The 16,912-nt window shown below is 43.2% G+C and overlaps 1 protein-coding gene across 2 annotated transcripts in view; it reads left to right on the forward strand.

The window, feature by feature from the left end:
* Positions 1 to 16,687, forward strand: part of dscama (Down syndrome cell adhesion molecule a) — a 162,667-nt gene extending 145,980 nt beyond the window's left edge. Inside the window, exons 19-33 of one of the 2 annotated variants that reach the window (XM_029700548.1) lie at positions 4,778 to 4,933; positions 5,413 to 5,546; positions 5,854 to 6,007; positions 8,026 to 8,143; positions 8,441 to 8,604; positions 8,773 to 8,871; positions 9,005 to 9,193; positions 9,345 to 9,635; positions 10,968 to 11,144; positions 11,276 to 11,306; positions 11,490 to 11,605; positions 11,875 to 12,024; positions 12,662 to 12,859; positions 13,094 to 13,396; positions 14,784 to 16,687. In XM_029700548.1, coding sequence (XP_029556408.1) covers positions 4,778 to 4,933; positions 5,413 to 5,546; positions 5,854 to 6,007; positions 8,026 to 8,143; positions 8,441 to 8,604; positions 8,773 to 8,871; positions 9,005 to 9,193; positions 9,345 to 9,635; positions 10,968 to 11,144; positions 11,276 to 11,306; positions 11,490 to 11,605; positions 11,875 to 12,024; positions 12,662 to 12,859; positions 13,094 to 13,396; positions 14,784 to 15,178 — 2,675 coding nt within the window. In that variant the 3' untranslated portion in view covers positions 15,179 to 16,687. The remainder of the gene's footprint in view (positions 1 to 4,777; positions 4,934 to 5,412; positions 5,547 to 5,853; positions 6,008 to 8,025; positions 8,144 to 8,440; positions 8,605 to 8,772; positions 8,872 to 9,004; positions 9,194 to 9,344; positions 9,636 to 10,967; positions 11,145 to 11,275; positions 11,307 to 11,489; positions 11,606 to 11,874; positions 12,025 to 12,661; positions 12,860 to 13,093; positions 13,397 to 14,783) is intronic. The other variant, XM_029700549.1, reaches the window with a different exon arrangement.
* Positions 16,688 to 16,912: the final 225 nt, after the last annotated feature.

The following is a 16,912-nucleotide window of genomic DNA, read 5'->3' on the forward strand; positions in this document are numbered from 1 at the left end:
CAAAGTGTAATGGTTGCGTACACAGTTTTAAACAGATGTTATAGTGGGTGCAGCAAAATGCTTGTGTTACTAGCTCCTAATAGTGCAGTAAAATGTCAAACAAGTATACAAATAATCTAAAATCTAAAATTAAGAAATTAAGAAATGTCAGAAGGAATTAAATGAACAACCCAAATAACATTGTATCAGTAATCCAAATGCAATCCATATATACACTGAAAATATATACTAAGAATGTGTGATATGTGTGATAGATATCATGTTGATGTATTTATTGTCAAAGACACTTGTCTAAACCCTCAGCCAGGGCCTGTTGTGCTCTTCATATATTTTAAATGTGAGCAATATAAATGTTGTTGTTGGGAAAGTATCATGGGTTGTTCACCTCATGCACCAGCAGAGGGGGCTATAGGCCCTTTTTCTAAGATGGTGGAGCAACTGTGTCTTATCCATCAACTCTGCTCTAAACATTTGGCACCAGCCTGTCACTGCAGAAATCTAACTCAGCACCCATCAATGGTGTATATTTATCAGATATTTTATGGATTTCATATACAGTGCATTCGGAAAGTATTCAGACCCCTTGACTTTTTCCAAATGTTGTTACATTACAACCTTATTCTAAAATGGATTAAATAGTTTTTTCCCCTCATCAATCTATACACAATACCCCATAATGACAAAGCAAAAACAGTTTTTTTTCAAATGTATAAAAATGATAATAACGGAAATATCACATTTACATAAGTATTCAGACCCTTTACTCAATACTTTGTTGATGCACCTTTTGGCAGCAATTACAGCCTCGAGTCTTCTTGGGCATGACGCTACAAGCTTGGCACACCTGTATTTGGGGAGTTTCTCCCATTCTTCTCTGCATATCCTCTCAAGCTCTATTTTCAGGTCTCTCCAGAGATGTTCGATTGAGTGTCCCGAAGCCACTCCTGCGTTGTCTTGGCTGTGTGTTTAGGGTCATCGTCCTGTTGGAAGGTGAACTTTCACCCCAGTCTGAGGTCCTGAGCGAACTGGAGCAGGTTTTCATCAAGGATCTCTCTGTACTTTGTTCTGTTCATCTTTCGCCTCGATCCTGACTAGTCTCCTGATACTTGCCTCTAAGAAACATCCCCACAGCATGATGCTGCCACCACCATGCTTCACCATAGGGATGGTGCCAGGTTTCCTCCAGACGGGACACTTGGCATTCAGGCCAAAGAGTTCAATCTTGGTTTCATCAGACCAGAGAATTTTATTTCTCATGGTCTGAGAGTCCTTTAGTTGCCTTTTGACAAAATCCAAGTGGGTTGTCATGTGCCTTTTACTGAGGAGTGGCTTCTGTCTGGCCACTCTACCATAAAGGCCTGATTGGTAGAGTGCTGCAGGTATGGTTGTCCTTCTGGAAGGTTCTCCCATCTCTACAGAGGAACTCTGGAGCTCTGTCAGAGTGAACATCAGGTTCTTGGTCACCTCCCTGACCAAGGCCCTTCTCCCCTGATTGCTCAGTGTTGGTGGTTCCAAATGTCTTCCATTTAAGAATGATGGAAGCCACTGTGTCCTTGGCGACCTTCAATGCTGCTGAAATATTTTGGTACCCTTCCCCAGATTTGTGCCTCGACACGATCCTGTCTTGGAGCTCTACGGACAATTTCTTCAACCGCATGGCTTGGTTTTTGACCTTATATAGACAAGTGTGTGCCTTTCCAAATCATGTCCAATCAATTGAATTTACCACAGATGGACTCCAATCAAGTGGTAGAAACATCTCAAGGATGATCAATGGAAACAGGATGCACCTGAGCTCAATTTCGAATCTCATAGCAAATGAAGCTCAATTTTGAGTCTCATAGCAAATTAATACTTATGTAAATAAGGTATTTCTGTTTTTTATTTGTGATACATTTGCAAAAATGTCTAAAAACCTGTTTTTGCTTTGTCATTATGAGGTATTGTGTGTAGATTGATGAGGAAAGTGTTTTATTTAATCCATTTTAGAATAAGTCTGTAATCTAACAAAATGTGGGAAAATTGTCAGAATATTTACCGAATGCACAGTACCTACAGTACAGTGAGTCAGAATTCATTGATCACAGCTATTGTAGTATACAGCATATATTTTACTGCACGTTTCCAAATCACACTATTATGACTCATACACCTATTATATCTCAGAGAACTGTTCTGGTTAGCCCACAACACAACTATAGATGAAGGAGTTATAGAGCCATAGATTAGTAGATTCCAGAGCTCTTCATATGCTATGGCTGCTTTGGGACAGTTCGTGTTTGAATGGCTGCATTAAAAGAGAGGGAGAAGAAGGAAGTGTACTAACAGGGAGGATGGAGCATTAACAGACTGTGGCTCTAATCCAGACTGCAGTAGAGGGGAAGATCGAGAAATAGAGAGAGGGAGAGGCATCCATTATTCAACACTTAGAGAAGCATCGTCAGAGTCAAGGGCAGACACACCAGAACAGACCTTGGATGGGCTTTTTAATCCTGTATTTCTGTCCATGTTTTGATTTCAAGGCTGTGCTATCACTGCTATGACATCCTTGGACATATTATTTTATGTACAGTACCAGTTGAAAGTTTGGACACACCTACTCATTCCAGGGTTTGTCTTCTTTTACTATTTTCTACATTGTAGAATAATAGTGAAGACATCAAAACTATGAAATAACACATATGGAATCATGTAGTAACCAAAAAAGTGTTTTTTATTTTATATTTGAGATTCTTCAAAGTAACTACCTTTTGCTTTGATGACAGCTTTGCACACTTTTGGCATTCTCTCAACCAGCTTCATGAGGTAGTCACCTGGAATGCATTTAAATTAACAGTTGCCTTGTTAATTTGTGAAATTTCTTTCTGTCTTAATGCGTTTGAGCCAATCAGTTGTGTTGTGACAAGGTAGGGGTGGTATACAGAAGATGGCCCTATTTGGTGAAATACCAAGTCCATATTATGGCAAGAACAGCTCAAATAAACAAAGAGAAGTTACAGTACATCATTACTTTAAGACATGAAGATCAGTCAATCTGGAAAATTTCAAAAACCATCAAGCGCTATGATGAAACTGGCTCTCATGAGGACCACCACAGGAAAGGAAGACACAGTTACCTCTGCTGCAGAGGATAAGTTCATTAGAGTTACCAGCCTCAGAAATTGCAGCCCAAATAAATAAAAGTAACAGACACATCTCAACATCAACTGTTCAGAGGAGACTGCGTGAATCAGGCCTTCATGGTCGAATTGCTGCAAAGAAACCACTACTACTAAAGGACACCAATATGAAGAAGAGAGCTGCTTGGGCCAAGAAACACGAGCATTGGACATTAGATGAGTCCAAATTTGAAACTTTTGGTTCCAATCGCCGCGTATTTGTGAGGCGCAGAGTAAGTGAACGGAGGATCTCCGCATGTGTGGTTCCCACCATGAAGCATGGAGGAGGAGGTGTGGGGGTGATTTGCTGGTGACACTGTGATTTATTTTGAATTCAAGGCACACTTAACCAGCATTGCTACCACAGCATTCTGCAGTGATACGCCATCCCAGTGATACGCAGTGATACGCTTAGTGGGACTATCATTTGTTTTTCAACAGGACAATGACCCAAAACACACCTCCAGGTTGTGTAAGGGCTATTTGACCAAGAAGAGAGTGATGGAGTGCTGCATCAGATGACCTGGTCTCCACAATCACCTGACCTCAACAAAATTGAGATTGTTTGGAATGAGTTGGACCGCAGAGTGAAGAAAAAGCAGCCAACAAGTGCTCAGCACATGTGGGAACTCCTTCAAGACTGTTGGAAAAGCATTCCAGGTGAAGGTGGTTGAGAGAATGCCAAGAGTGTGCAAAGCTGTCATCAAGGCAAAGGGTGGCTACTTTGAAGAATCAAAAATATATTTTGGTCAGTTTAACACTTTTTTGCTTACAACATGATTCCATATGTGTTATTTCATAGTTCTGATGTCTTCACTATTATTCTACAATGTAGAAAATAGTACAAAATAAAGAAAAACCCTGCAATGAGTAGTTGTGTCCAAACTACTGCCTGGTACTGTATGTGTTATACTATACAAGCATTCACTGAGTGTACAAAACATTAGGAACACCTTCCTAATATTGTTGCATCCCCCTTTGCCCTCAGAACAGCCTCAATTCGTCAGGGCATGGACTCTACAAGGTGTCAAAAGCATTCCACCTGGATGCTGGCACATGTTGAACCCAATGCTTCCCATATTTGTGTCAAGTTGGCTGTATGTCCTTTAGAAGGTGGAGCATTACTGATACACACAGGAAACTGTTGAGTGTGAAAAACCCAGCAGCGTTGCAGTTCTGGACACAAACCAGTGCGCCTGGCACCTACTACCATGCCCCGTTCAAAGGCACTTGGATATTTTGTCTTGCCCATTCACCCTCTGAATGGCACACATACCCAATCCATGTCTCAAGGCATAAAAATCATTCTTTAACCTGTCTCCTCTACTTCATCTACATTGATTGAAATGGATTTAACAAGTGACATCAATAAGGGATCATAGCTTTCACCTGGATTCACCTGGTCAGTTTATGTCATGGAAAGAGCAGGTGTTCTTAATGTTTTGTATTTACCTGTAGCATACAAGCAACTTTTCATCTAAGTTAGTTGACATTTACAGTAATTCTGCATTTGACATCCTTGTTTTTCTCCCTCCCTTCTTCCTTGTCTCTTTTCCATGCTCCCTACCGTTATTTCCTCTCATTGCCCTCTATCCCTTCCTCTCCTTCTCCGATCTCAGAGCTGGGGGAGATCCGAAACGTGACCACCTCTAAGCCGTCTCTAGAGCTGGATGGTCTGGAGAAGTACACCAACTACAGCATCCAGGTGCTGACCTTCACCCGGGCCGGGGACGGGGTGCGCAGCGAGCAGATCTTCACCCGCACCAAGGAGGACGGTACGCACACCAGTAGACCAGAAGACTTCAGGAACTGATCTAGGATCAGCTTATGCTCCCTAAATTCTAACCTTAACTATTAGGGGGAAGATGCTAAACTGACCTTAGATCACTGTGTAGGGGAAACTGCATCATACTAATCATACTAGAGGTCAGGGGTCAACTGTGGTAGGTCAACCGTGCCTAGATTTGCATATCCCCTCTTGCATTATGGAAGAGCGTTTTGAGAAGTAAATAATTATGACAGGACTTCTGTTTGAATTTGGTGTGAAATTATATCCATTTTTGTTGACAGTTGGTGCAGAAGACTCACATAAGTAGCTGAAAAACTGCAGCTCCTGCATATTGCAGATCGCCCTGTAGCATCAGACGTTCAGGCACGGTTACTGGAATGACAGAGTGGTTTCCTTAGATGATACACAAAACGAGGATAAGGGTAATAATGTATATTTCCCTATTTCACTGTTTTCCCTCACCAGTTCCTGGTCCGCCGGCTGGCGTGAAGGCAGCGGCGGCGTCTAACTCGATGGTGTTTGTGTCGTGGCTCCCTCCTCTCAAACTCAACGGCATCATCAGGAAATACACAGTCTTCTGCTCTAACCCACACCCCACGGTAAGGAGGACACAGAGTACTGGGTTTCAGAGTACAGGGATGAAGCCATGTCAGTGGTGGGCATACAGTAGATAATTGGAGGAGAGGGAGGCACCAGGTTCAAGGGCTAGACTAGATAAGAAGCCTGCATGGTGCACAAGGCTACAGGGAAACTGATGAAGTACTGCTGGCTTATAAACCCTCTATCTAAAATTGTCTGGGCTGTGACATCAATGTTCAACTCTAATAATTGATACCTTGGTACAGACATTTGGAGTAAGTCCTGTATCTCTCTGCTAACATCATGCCGGTCTCTCCCCTCCTACAGGTGAGCAGTGAGTTTGAAGCAGCTCCAGACGTATTCTTCTACCGTATCCCCAACCTGAGCAGGAACCGCCAGTACAGCATCTGGGTGGTGGCCGTCACCGCAGCCGGCCGTGGCAACGCCAGCGACATCATCACCGTCAAGCCCCAGGCCGAGGGTAGGTGGAGCTTATGGTTTCCCTTCTCATTATCCTGAAACAGATGATAAGTTGAGGTGTCTCAGTCTCTGAATGTTTTTAGAAGACACAAAAGACATCAGCTCATTTTCACTGTGTGCATGTGTGCTGATGTATTTGAGTTATGTTTTCTGTCAAAGTCTTGATCAGAACATTTAAAGGGGCATAACCCTGAGAACCTCTCCCAATGAGTTGCCTAACTTAGAGTTTACTCAGATTGACAAAAGTTGGAAGAGAGTTTCATCAGGATGAATTTAGGTAACATCAGTAAAAAGAGGAGACCATACTATCCCCACCCCCATCTCAGGATGTGAATGTAGTTGAAACGAGCTCATCAAACTGAATGAAATAAGTCTGCTATTTCACCCTATCAGCACTGTGCTGCTTGGTGAGAACTGATAAGCTGTCAGCACTGTGCTGCTTGGTGAGAACTGATAAGCTGTCAGCACTGTGCTGCTTGGTGAGAACTGATAAGCTGTCAGCACTGTGCTGCTTGGTGAGAACTGATAAGCTATCAGCACTGTGCTGCTTGGTGAGAACTGATAAACTGTCAGCACTGTGCTGCTTGGTGAGAACTGATAAGCTGTCAGCATGGTGCTGCTTGGTGAGAACTGATAAACTGTCAGCATGGTGCTGCTTGGTGAGAACTGATAAACTGTCAGCACTTTGCTGCTTGGTGTGAACTGATAAGCTGTCAGCACTGTGCTGCTTGGTGAGAACTGATAAGCTGTCAGCACTGTGCTGCTTGGTGAGAACTGATAAGCTGTCAGCATGGTGCTGCTTGGTGAGAACTGATAAGCTAACAGCGCTGTGCTGCTTGGTGAGAACTGATAAGCTAACAGCGCTGTGCTTCTTGGTGAGAACTGATAAGCTAACAGCGCTGTGCTGCTTGGTGAGAACTGATAAGCTGTCAGCGCTGTGCTGCTTGGTGAGAACTGATAAGCTAACAGCGCTGTGCTTCTTGGTGAGAACTGATAAGCTGATGGTGAGCAGTGGTAGGCAGTGTAGTGGTTAGAGTCGGGACCTCGCGACATTATCTGGACGTTCTCATCCTGTTAGAGGCAAGGGTGATACATGTGGTTTCCAGTCTGGAGTTCCAGACCTGATGTGTTTTAGAAATCAATCTGCTGCCTGACCATCCTCGTCCCAAACAGACAGTGGTGTAAAGTACTTAAGTAAAAATATTTAAGTCATTTTTTGGGGTATCTGTAATTTACTTTACTATTTATATTTTCGACTACTTTTATTTTTACTTCACTTACATTCCTAAAGAAAAGTATGTACTTTCTACTCCATACATTTTCCCTGACACCCAAAAGTACTAGTTACAATTTGAATGCTTAGCAGTACAGGAAAAAGGTCAAATTCACATGTCTCTGGTCATCCCTACTGCCTCTGATCTGGTGGACTCACTAAACATAAATTCTTCCTTTGTAAATTATGTCTGAGTGCTGGAGTGTGCCCCTGGCTATCAAAAAAAGTAATAAAAAAGGAAATTGTGCCATCTGGTTTGCTAAATATAAGGAATTTGAGCTATAGCATTTACTTTTACTTTATACTTGTACTCAAGTATGACAATTGAGTACTTTTTCCACCACTGTCCATTTAAAATCTGATACTTTTAGGCTTTTCCTCAAGTAGTATTTTACTGGGTTACTTTCACTTTTACTTGAGTCATTTTACATTAAAGTATCTTTAATTTCACTCAAGTAAGACAATTGAATACTTTTTACACCTCTGCAAACAGACCACTTTATATCTGTCTAAGCACAGAGATGGGCTCTGTATGTCTTAAGGGGTGCAGGTGTAGACGAAGAGGTGGGGAATTCAATAAAGTTGGATAAGAAACTAACAGTTTACACTGCTTTTATAGAGCTTCCCTTGAAAGTATTTGGGAACAATTTCCACCTTTGGGTCTATTCCATTACTTCTGTTGTACCAGGAAAACTAAATCAAGTCAGCCAAAGTATTTGACCCGGTTGTGGTGTGTGTGTGTGCAGCTCCTGCTCAGATCCTGACATTCAACGGCACAGTGACCACCCCCTGGATGAGGGACATCGTGTTGCCCTGTAAGGCGGTGGGCGACCCAGCCCCCACGGTCAAGTGGCTCAAGGAGACGTGAGTACAGAGTACAACACATCATGCTGCATGTAGGACAGACAGTAGAACTTAGTACAGACTGTGTTCTGAGTCACTTTTAACGCACACTAAATACCAGTGAAGACCTTGTGTGTTTGCAGTATCCTTTCACACTTATCAGCAGAATGTAAACAAATCATGTTTGTTTACATGTGTCGCATATTCCTATACACATAAAAGTATTGTAACATTATCCAATACTTTTCAAAGATTTTCTCTGTGCTGTATCACACTGTAGTTCATTGTCTGACTGTCTTTCGTACATTTGTGATTCAGCAATGGAAGCCCCGCCCCTGCTGTGATTGACAGTAGACGCATCATTCAGGGTAACGGCAGCCTGGTCATCCGCACAGTGAAAGCTGAGGATTCTGGGAACTACACCTGTGTGGCTAGCAACAGTTTTGGGCCAGATAAAATCATCCTCAACCTGCAGGTTCAAGGTAAGTCAGTTAGTGTGTGGTGGAACAATCCAGTTTACCAGTCTTCAGGTCAGTTCATAACAATACTAAATAGACATGTATTCATCATAGGTAGTCATAGGTAGTGAAGTGAAAGGATATCATCATGAGGTAGAAGGACTTAAATAAAATCCATATTTTTACTTCTAGTTCCCCCGGACCAGCCTCGTCTCACCGTTACCAAGACGACCACCACTTCCATCACTCTGTCCTGGATACCAGGAGACAACGGAGGCAGCTCCATACGAGGTCAGACACCAACGCAGCTAGCAGCAACACTAACTATTATTGGAGATTTTTGTTTTCCCTTGGACAACAACTTACTGACTTTATTAAATAGCAGGCAACACTGTAACATCCCAACCTCTCTCTCACACATCAGGCTACATCCTGCAATACTCAGAGGACAACAGTGAGAAGTGGGGCAACTTTGCCATCAGCCCTAGTGAGCGTTCCTATCGACTGGAGAACCTGAAGTGTGGCACCTGGTACAAGTTCACCCTGACTGCCCAGAATGCTGTGGGGCCAGGGCGCATCAGTGAGATCATCGAGGCTAAGACTCATGGGAAAGGTAGGGAGATGGTGACATCCTTTTACGTATGGTTTTTAATAAATAGTGACCCCATTGCTTTTACTCAATTAATGGAAAAACTCATTCTTATGGAAAGACCTCTCATTGAAGTGTTTGTGTGGTGTGATTCCTCTCTCCTCACTCCCAACAGAACCCCAGTACTCTAAAGAACAGGAGCTCTTCACCAGTATCAATGCCACACGTGTCAGGCTCAACCTGATTGGCTGGAACAACGGCGGCTGTCCAATCACGTCCTTCACGTTAGAGTACCGTTCGGTGGAGTCTCCCACGTGGACCACGGCCCAGCGCACCTCTCTGACCAAGAGCTACATCCTGTATGACCTGGCCGAGGCCACCTGGTACGAACTGCAGATGAAGGTGTTTAACAGCGCCGGCTCAGCAGAGAAGAGGGTCAAGTTTTCCACTCTGAGCTACGATGGCAGTGAGTTCACTTGTCTATACACGCTTATAGTGACTTATTCAGGATATCTGAATAAAGAATGAAGAACTGTAGTTTAAAAGTTTACCTAACCATTCCTTGAAAATTGTGTCACAACTGCCTGAGGTTCCATCAAAAACGTTCATTTACGGTATGTCCTATACCTGCCTTAGAGGAGAAGGAAATTACCTCATATTTAGCTACTTACTGGTCCTTGGAGCTCTTCTCTCCTCCTTGCCATTAAAGTGGCTGTCTCATGCTAGTCTTTCCCTGGTCCAGGCTTTAAAAGGCTCTAGGCCTAACTGATGAATGGGGCAGTAAAGTACCTCAAGTAGATGTTCTGCTGACTCCAGTGGCCGTGGCGATTTCACACGCAGATGCACGCACGCACGCACACACACACATACACACACCTTCACTAGACCTTAGTCTATTTGTCCCCACCACATCCATCTAACCCCCCAGCCATCCAGGAAGTGTAAAAGGGGGAAAAAAGAGCTTTGTTTTCAGCTAAGAAGGATGAGTTGATCTTCTGTCAAGTGGGCATTACTGCCAGTTTGGCAGAAGGTCAGGTGCTGATTGCAGCTAGCGCAGTGCTGCAGCAGCTTGTTGGAGCAGATTGGGTGGGTTTGATGGAAAATACATTAAGATTGGGATGCAAGATGTAGAGGCACTGTTACCTTGTGCCAGGTGCTTGATCCATGTTTTAAACATTAACACAAAGATCATTTAGTATTTACTATTCATCGACAGACACTGCATAGCAGAGGAGGCTCGTGGGATGAGCTATAGGAGGACAGGCTCATTGTAATGGCTGGAATGGAATTATGGGAACGGTATTAAACACATCAAACATATGGAAACCACTACCAGCCATTACAATGAGCCTGTCCTCCTATAGTTCCTCACACCAGCCTCCACTGCTGTATAGGCTTAATATGTGTTTGTGTTTGGATGATTTTTTTGCAGTCATTCTCTCATCTACCAGGCCTGGTTGCGACACTTGACAACCTTCTAGTTATTGTACAAGTACACTAACGTAGCAGGCGTTAAAGAAACGCCTGAGTGGGATGCCCCACATTCTGGTCCTGACGAGAAAGAAAACTGTCAGGGAGTTTCTCTTCTGCACAATTCAACCAATCCACTAAATATAGAGGAGGAGTTAAGATGAAGTGTCGCCAAAGCGGAAGTCGCATTACAGGCACTCTTCCAATTCCCCTGAAAACCTAATTTACCCAGCCCCGCTGAGGGTGTTATACATCAACCTACATAATGTTGTCATAACACATGTCATAGTTTATGTCAGCTAATGACATCTCTATGACCTGTCTCAAGGTACCATTGCTCCACTGGTGAAGGCTCCAACGGTGAGTGTGGACAGTACGTCCAGTAACGAGGGTCTGAAGATGGTGACCATCATCTCCTGTGTGCTGGTGGGAATCGTGCTGGTCTTCGTCCTGCTGCTAGTCCTCAGGAGGAGGAGGAGGGAACAGAGACTGAAGAGGCTCAGAGGTGAGAGGTTACAGCAGCAACAGGGCAACACCTGATTGGTTAGATTTCTATAAAATTTCTGTAACTATTGTCAAGTATAGTGTGAGTATCATCTGTATGTAATATGATTTTTGTTCTTGTTTGCTCTGTAGATGCGAAAAGTTTGGCAGAGATGCTGATGAGGTAAGCATGAGCAGTTTGACATATAACTTTATAGACAGTTACTATTGTCTAATGCATTAATGGAAGAAAAAACATTCAGTACTGTATCTATAGAATCATATTAGAATCACCAGTATCTGAATATCTGATGCAGTGTAATGAGGTCTTTATTGACCAGCGTATGTTGTTTCCTGTGTTTCCCAGTAAAAACACACGACCTGCAGACACCATCAACAAGCAGCAGCAGACCCTTAGAATGCACATCGACATCCCCCGAGCCCAGCTGCTCATAGAGGAGCGAGACACCATGGAGACAGTTGGTGAGTGGACACTGATACATTATGCTGCTTTCATGTGTTCTCTGAATTATCGGAAACTTTGGACTGAAACTCCAGGAAAGCTCCCGGACATGTCAAAACTCATAATGAGCTTCCAAGTAGGAAATACGAGTGGGAAACTTGTGTAACATTGGATAACAATATGTGAATATCACATATCTGTGGCCTTCTATGTGGTAGTAGTATCTACTGTGGCGATTCTCATCATACTGTGGGTGACCATGTTTGTGAAATGATTCTCTCTATTTCAGACGACAGGTCCACAGTGCTGCTGACTGACAATGACTTTGGGGAGACTCAGAAACAGAAGTCATCTACGGTTACCCACACCGTCCACTACCAGTCCCTGTCCCAGGCCACCGGACCTCTAGTGGATGTATCTGATGCTAGGCCAGGAACCAGTAAGTCCAGTACGGACATCCTCTTTACTTTACTAGCGGTGGAGCTAGAATTAATATGTGCGATCAGGATTGCATTCATACAGCTGGAATTTATTCAGCTAGAGTTGATTCCAGACAACAGACTGGTTTCATTCAGCTCCAGTCCTCAGGGAGTCATCAGAAGCATTAGGAGCACTGCCCCTACCATCTCCACTGATGTTGTTCACACTGATAACCATTTACTTTCAACACAGTGATTATTGCTGTTATATTATTTTCAATTCTAAACATGAATGATAATGTATGTATATTGCATCCAATCAAAAATTTACATATTTGTGGAGGGCTGCAGTCAACCCAATCAAACCGTTTTCTCACTGTTATTGTAAGCTATTGTATTTGTGTGGACACGAGGTCCTGAGATGAACTCCAGGTGAGATATTGTGATGGAGGGCGTTTTCTTTTCGTTGGTTTATGTGAGGATTGGGTGTCCAGCCGTCATTGCTATTGCCAGATACACACTTACTGCCACCCTTAAAAACACTCACAGTCAGCTTAAAAAAACAGAGCATTGCAGCACTCAAGATGAACCCTTGCTATGTGACATAACACCCTGGTGTGTGACTGTGATGTCATTTTCTGTATCCTTCCTTGTCAGATCCCACAGCCCGCCGCACAGCCAAAGCAGGCCCTGCCGCACGTAACCGCTACGCTAGCCAGTGGACCCTGAACCGACCACACCCGCCTGTCTCGGCCCACACCCTGAGCACTGACTGGAGACTGCCCACGCCACGGGTGGCCGGCTCTGTGGACAAGGAGAGTGACAGCTACAGCGTCAGCCCATCTCAGGACACAGGTAACAACGCACCTGAAGATGAGACAAGTCTGTAACAACCGCTGTAACAGTCCCCATATAAGAATGTCTGTAACATCACCCTTAACCATAACAACACCTCTCACCTCTTTAATAAAAACAGATCGGCCTACTATAGAACTTTCAACAATGCCAACAGTTTATAGCAATGCTACTGCTAGCGTTAGCCCCTAACTGCTCTACTAACATGGCCTCTAACCCTAACCCCTGGTATAGACCGGGCACGGAGCAGCATGGTGTCCACAGAGAGCGCCTCGTCCACCTACGAGGAGCTGGCGCGGGCCTACGAGCACGCCAAGATGGAGGAGCAGCTGCGGCACGCCAAGTTTACCATCACAGAGTGCTTCATCTCGGATACGTCGTCGGAGCAGATGACAGCAGGCACCAATGACTACACAGACAGCCTGACGTCCAGCACACCCTCCGAGTCAGGCATCTGCAGGTTCACTGCCTCCCCGCCCAAGCCTCAGGACGTCAGCCGAGTCATGAACATGGCCGCACCCAAAGCTCACAGACCGGGTGAGGCCACGTAGACGCATTGCTAACTCTGCTGTAGCTGTAGCTAACTCTGAGCTCTGTTGCTAATGTTTGCTAGCCTTCACCATGCCTGTAATGCTATGGTTTGAGAGCCCCCCCCCAAGCCCTAACGCGAATCCTAACCCTAACGTTCACTTTAAGATCTGATACATATTTTCTTCATATATAGACTGTGGGGTTAGTCTATGGTCTGTTACCTGTATGCGGAACTGTAGCTGAATTGAATAACTCTGTGTCGTAACATTTCAAGGTATTATGTTCTTCATGTGCCAATAAAAACGAACAAACTCTGTAATATCCATTTAAAACACAAAGCTGGTCAGTCAGACCAAACAAATCAATTCAGGGCCATTTCCCTCACCCTCGTAAATGTCAGGCCAACGAGATCATATCCCAGGGTTTGGGGTTCGTAAATATTTACTGCTGATATATCAATTTAACTGTTCTGAAGATAATGGTCTAGTAATGCTTAGGATTGCACAATTCTGGGAACTTTCAATAAATTCCTTGGTTTTCCCAAAATCCCAGATGGAGGATTCCCGGAATCAACAGGGAATAAACATGAAAGGATTTCTGGAAAACCAGGGGATTTATTGAAAGTTCCCAGAATTTTGCAACCCTAGTAATGCTACTTGCAGCAACAAATGTGCAGTTTTGCAGACAGTGATTTGAATAAATTCATGTATTAATTAAGGTAATGTATTAATGAATGAATTAAGCTTATTCTATTGACAAAACTCCAAATCTGTTTGAGGCCACTTGCTATGAGGTCACTTCACCTCATGAATTCAGTCTTTTTGATAAAGTCTTAATCTTATTCATTCTATATAGTTTTGGTTCATTATAGTTATATTTTATTAAACTCTGTAGACTTTACTCAGATACATTTGTAATGAGCTGCGCTGGAGTCTTAAATCTATAACATTACTTATTTATGTTATAGAAAAGCAACAGTCTCCTTCTCCATCCATTAACCTAATAAGTATAATGGGATCTGGGGGGGTTTAATGACATTGTAAAATATTGCCATTTCATTTAATGTTGGTCAAGGCCAAATTCAGATGAAGAACATTCTTCGGCATATTACCTCAATAACCAGACAAAGCAGTATACTTTAATAGTCTGTCAGAATCTATGGATGACTTTGGCATATAAACTACCCTAGTTTAGTGGGTTGGTGTGGAAGATGTGATGAGCTTGTATCTCACCTAACCTTTTCCCCAGGGCCAGTCATTTCTCTTTACTGAAGTGTTTTGAATGAGATTTTTCCATAATTCCATTGGCCATATGTGTATTCTATGGGGTTGTTGTCCATAAAACACAATGCATCATAACTAACTCCCCTCTCTTTCCTTCCTTTGTCCTTTAGGGGGCGAGCTAGTGCACCTGCCTCCTTACCTGCGCATGGACTTCCTGCTGAACCGCGGCATATCGTGCTCTGGCACTGGAGGGAGGGGTGGCGCCGGGGGAGAGGGGGCCATGGGCCAGGCCTGCTTGGAGCCCCAGAAGAGTCGCTCCCTGAAACGGCCATCACGCATGGCGCCCCCAACTCCCACGGAGGCCCCCCAGGCCAGCAGCAGGGCCAGCAGCAGGGACCCAGTGGCCCAGTGGCAACCCGGCTCAGCAGCCACCCTGCCCCACAGAGAGGGCTCAGAGCTGGCCCAGGCTGCCAAGCTTAGCTCCTCCCAAGAGTCCCTACTGGACTCACGAGGACACCTCAAACAGACCAACAACCCCTACGCAAAGTCCTACACGCTGGTATAACATCAGTGGCATGGGGCCAGACTAAAACTCACACTAACACTGGACTTATTACACTTACAAGTGCAGTAAACTGACTCTCACCAAACAGTCCTGTATATAATGTCCCCTTTCTTCTTAAAGGATGGGTAACTTTTACTAATCTTCTTTTATTTATTTTTGGAGCTTTCTTTCTTTGTTTTTTAAACTTGTGAGAAAATTCATTCATCTGAAATGACTCCATGCGGAGCTTGCCAAAATAATTATGTTATGAGGGAACATTATTTATTCTTGATTATTATTGTTAATCATGAATTATTAATCATTGATTATTTGTTGTTAGTTCTCAACTATTAATGATTATTAATTATTGATTACAAATGATCGATTATTACCATTACTACACTATTTGAATTAGAACCTGGACAACTTTTTTCCCGGAGTATGAGATGATAATTTGGAGCCTGTCATTTTTTTCTATGGAAACTTCCTCTAAAACACAGAATGAAACTTTGGAGAAATCTGGGATGGAAGCAATCAACACCAGTCCAAACTTGTCAGCTGCTCTCAAATTATAACTTTTTTGAAGAAAAAAAATCTATTTCCTATGGATGCATGGGGACTGACCAATTAAAGACGATTAAGAGGATTATGATCACGACTGGACAGCCCAGTTGACCATTTTTGTCACACTATGAAATGATCAAATGTGAAGATTTATTATTCTTATTAATATAAATATATATATATATATATATATATAAAAAGAGAAATCACTTTTATTTGTGGATACAGGGAAGAATTGATTTGGTTAATAAAGTCCTTAGTCATGTTTGCACATATCTTGTTTTGATTAGGAAATGGAGTCTCTGTTGATCTTTCTCTGTGTCGCATACTCTGATAGTGCAATATGAAAAAAGATTATGAAAATTATATTGATACTATTTGCTCTATACTGTACTGTAATGAAGAATAACTATGTTAGTATACTTACAGGGCGGGACAAACCCCAGCTATGTATTCAGGTGTAGTTTACCACTGCTAATTTGCCAGGGTGGTAAATGAAGTTAGTTAGAACAGGGAGGGTCAGAGATATAACGGTTTGCACTTCGCGACACCCCCAACAACAGTCCAGACAGAGCCCCTATTCTCAGTGCACTAGGTCGAGTCTTCAAGGCTCTCACTCTCCTCCTCAGTAGATTTATTGTCGCTGCATTGCCGTGATGCTCCTCTACAGGGAAAAAACTTGAGACAATCCCCCCCTTCAAACCAAACCAAAATCTATGGGAAATGTCTATCTAAAGTGTGGATATAACTACACAGTTTTAGTTGTTGTTTACCCTGGCCCATTTTTCTTTGTATTTTAGTCCTGGAGGGAGAGTTTGAAAAGAATGCTGTGTGGTCATTAATGCCAGTTTATATTATTTGATTTAATTGTCTTCATTATGATATTCCTTTTATCAAGATGTCGCTTTTTATTTTTAACATGGTGTTCACCATGGTGGCACTGAAATAAAGAGAAACTAACCCACAGTTCACATTTTATTAATAAAAAGGCTGTTCCCCAAATGATCCTTCACAGTTTGACATGAATGACTGGCGATGGGTTGTTTAGAGACACGGATAGAGGAGGACACCCGCAAAGGTTGTGGGTGGGGTGTGTCACTGGGTGAGTGAGTGAATAAGTGAGCGAGGAACTGAGTCAGTGATTGAGTGGTGATAGGGGGGGATTGTTGGGTAATTCATCTGAAATGAATT

This window comes from Salmo trutta, chromosome 19 (genome assembly GCF_901001165.1).
Source record: "Salmo trutta chromosome 19, fSalTru1.1, whole genome shotgun sequence".
Classification (NCBI taxonomy): Eukaryota; Metazoa; Chordata; class Actinopteri; order Salmoniformes; family Salmonidae; genus Salmo; species Salmo trutta.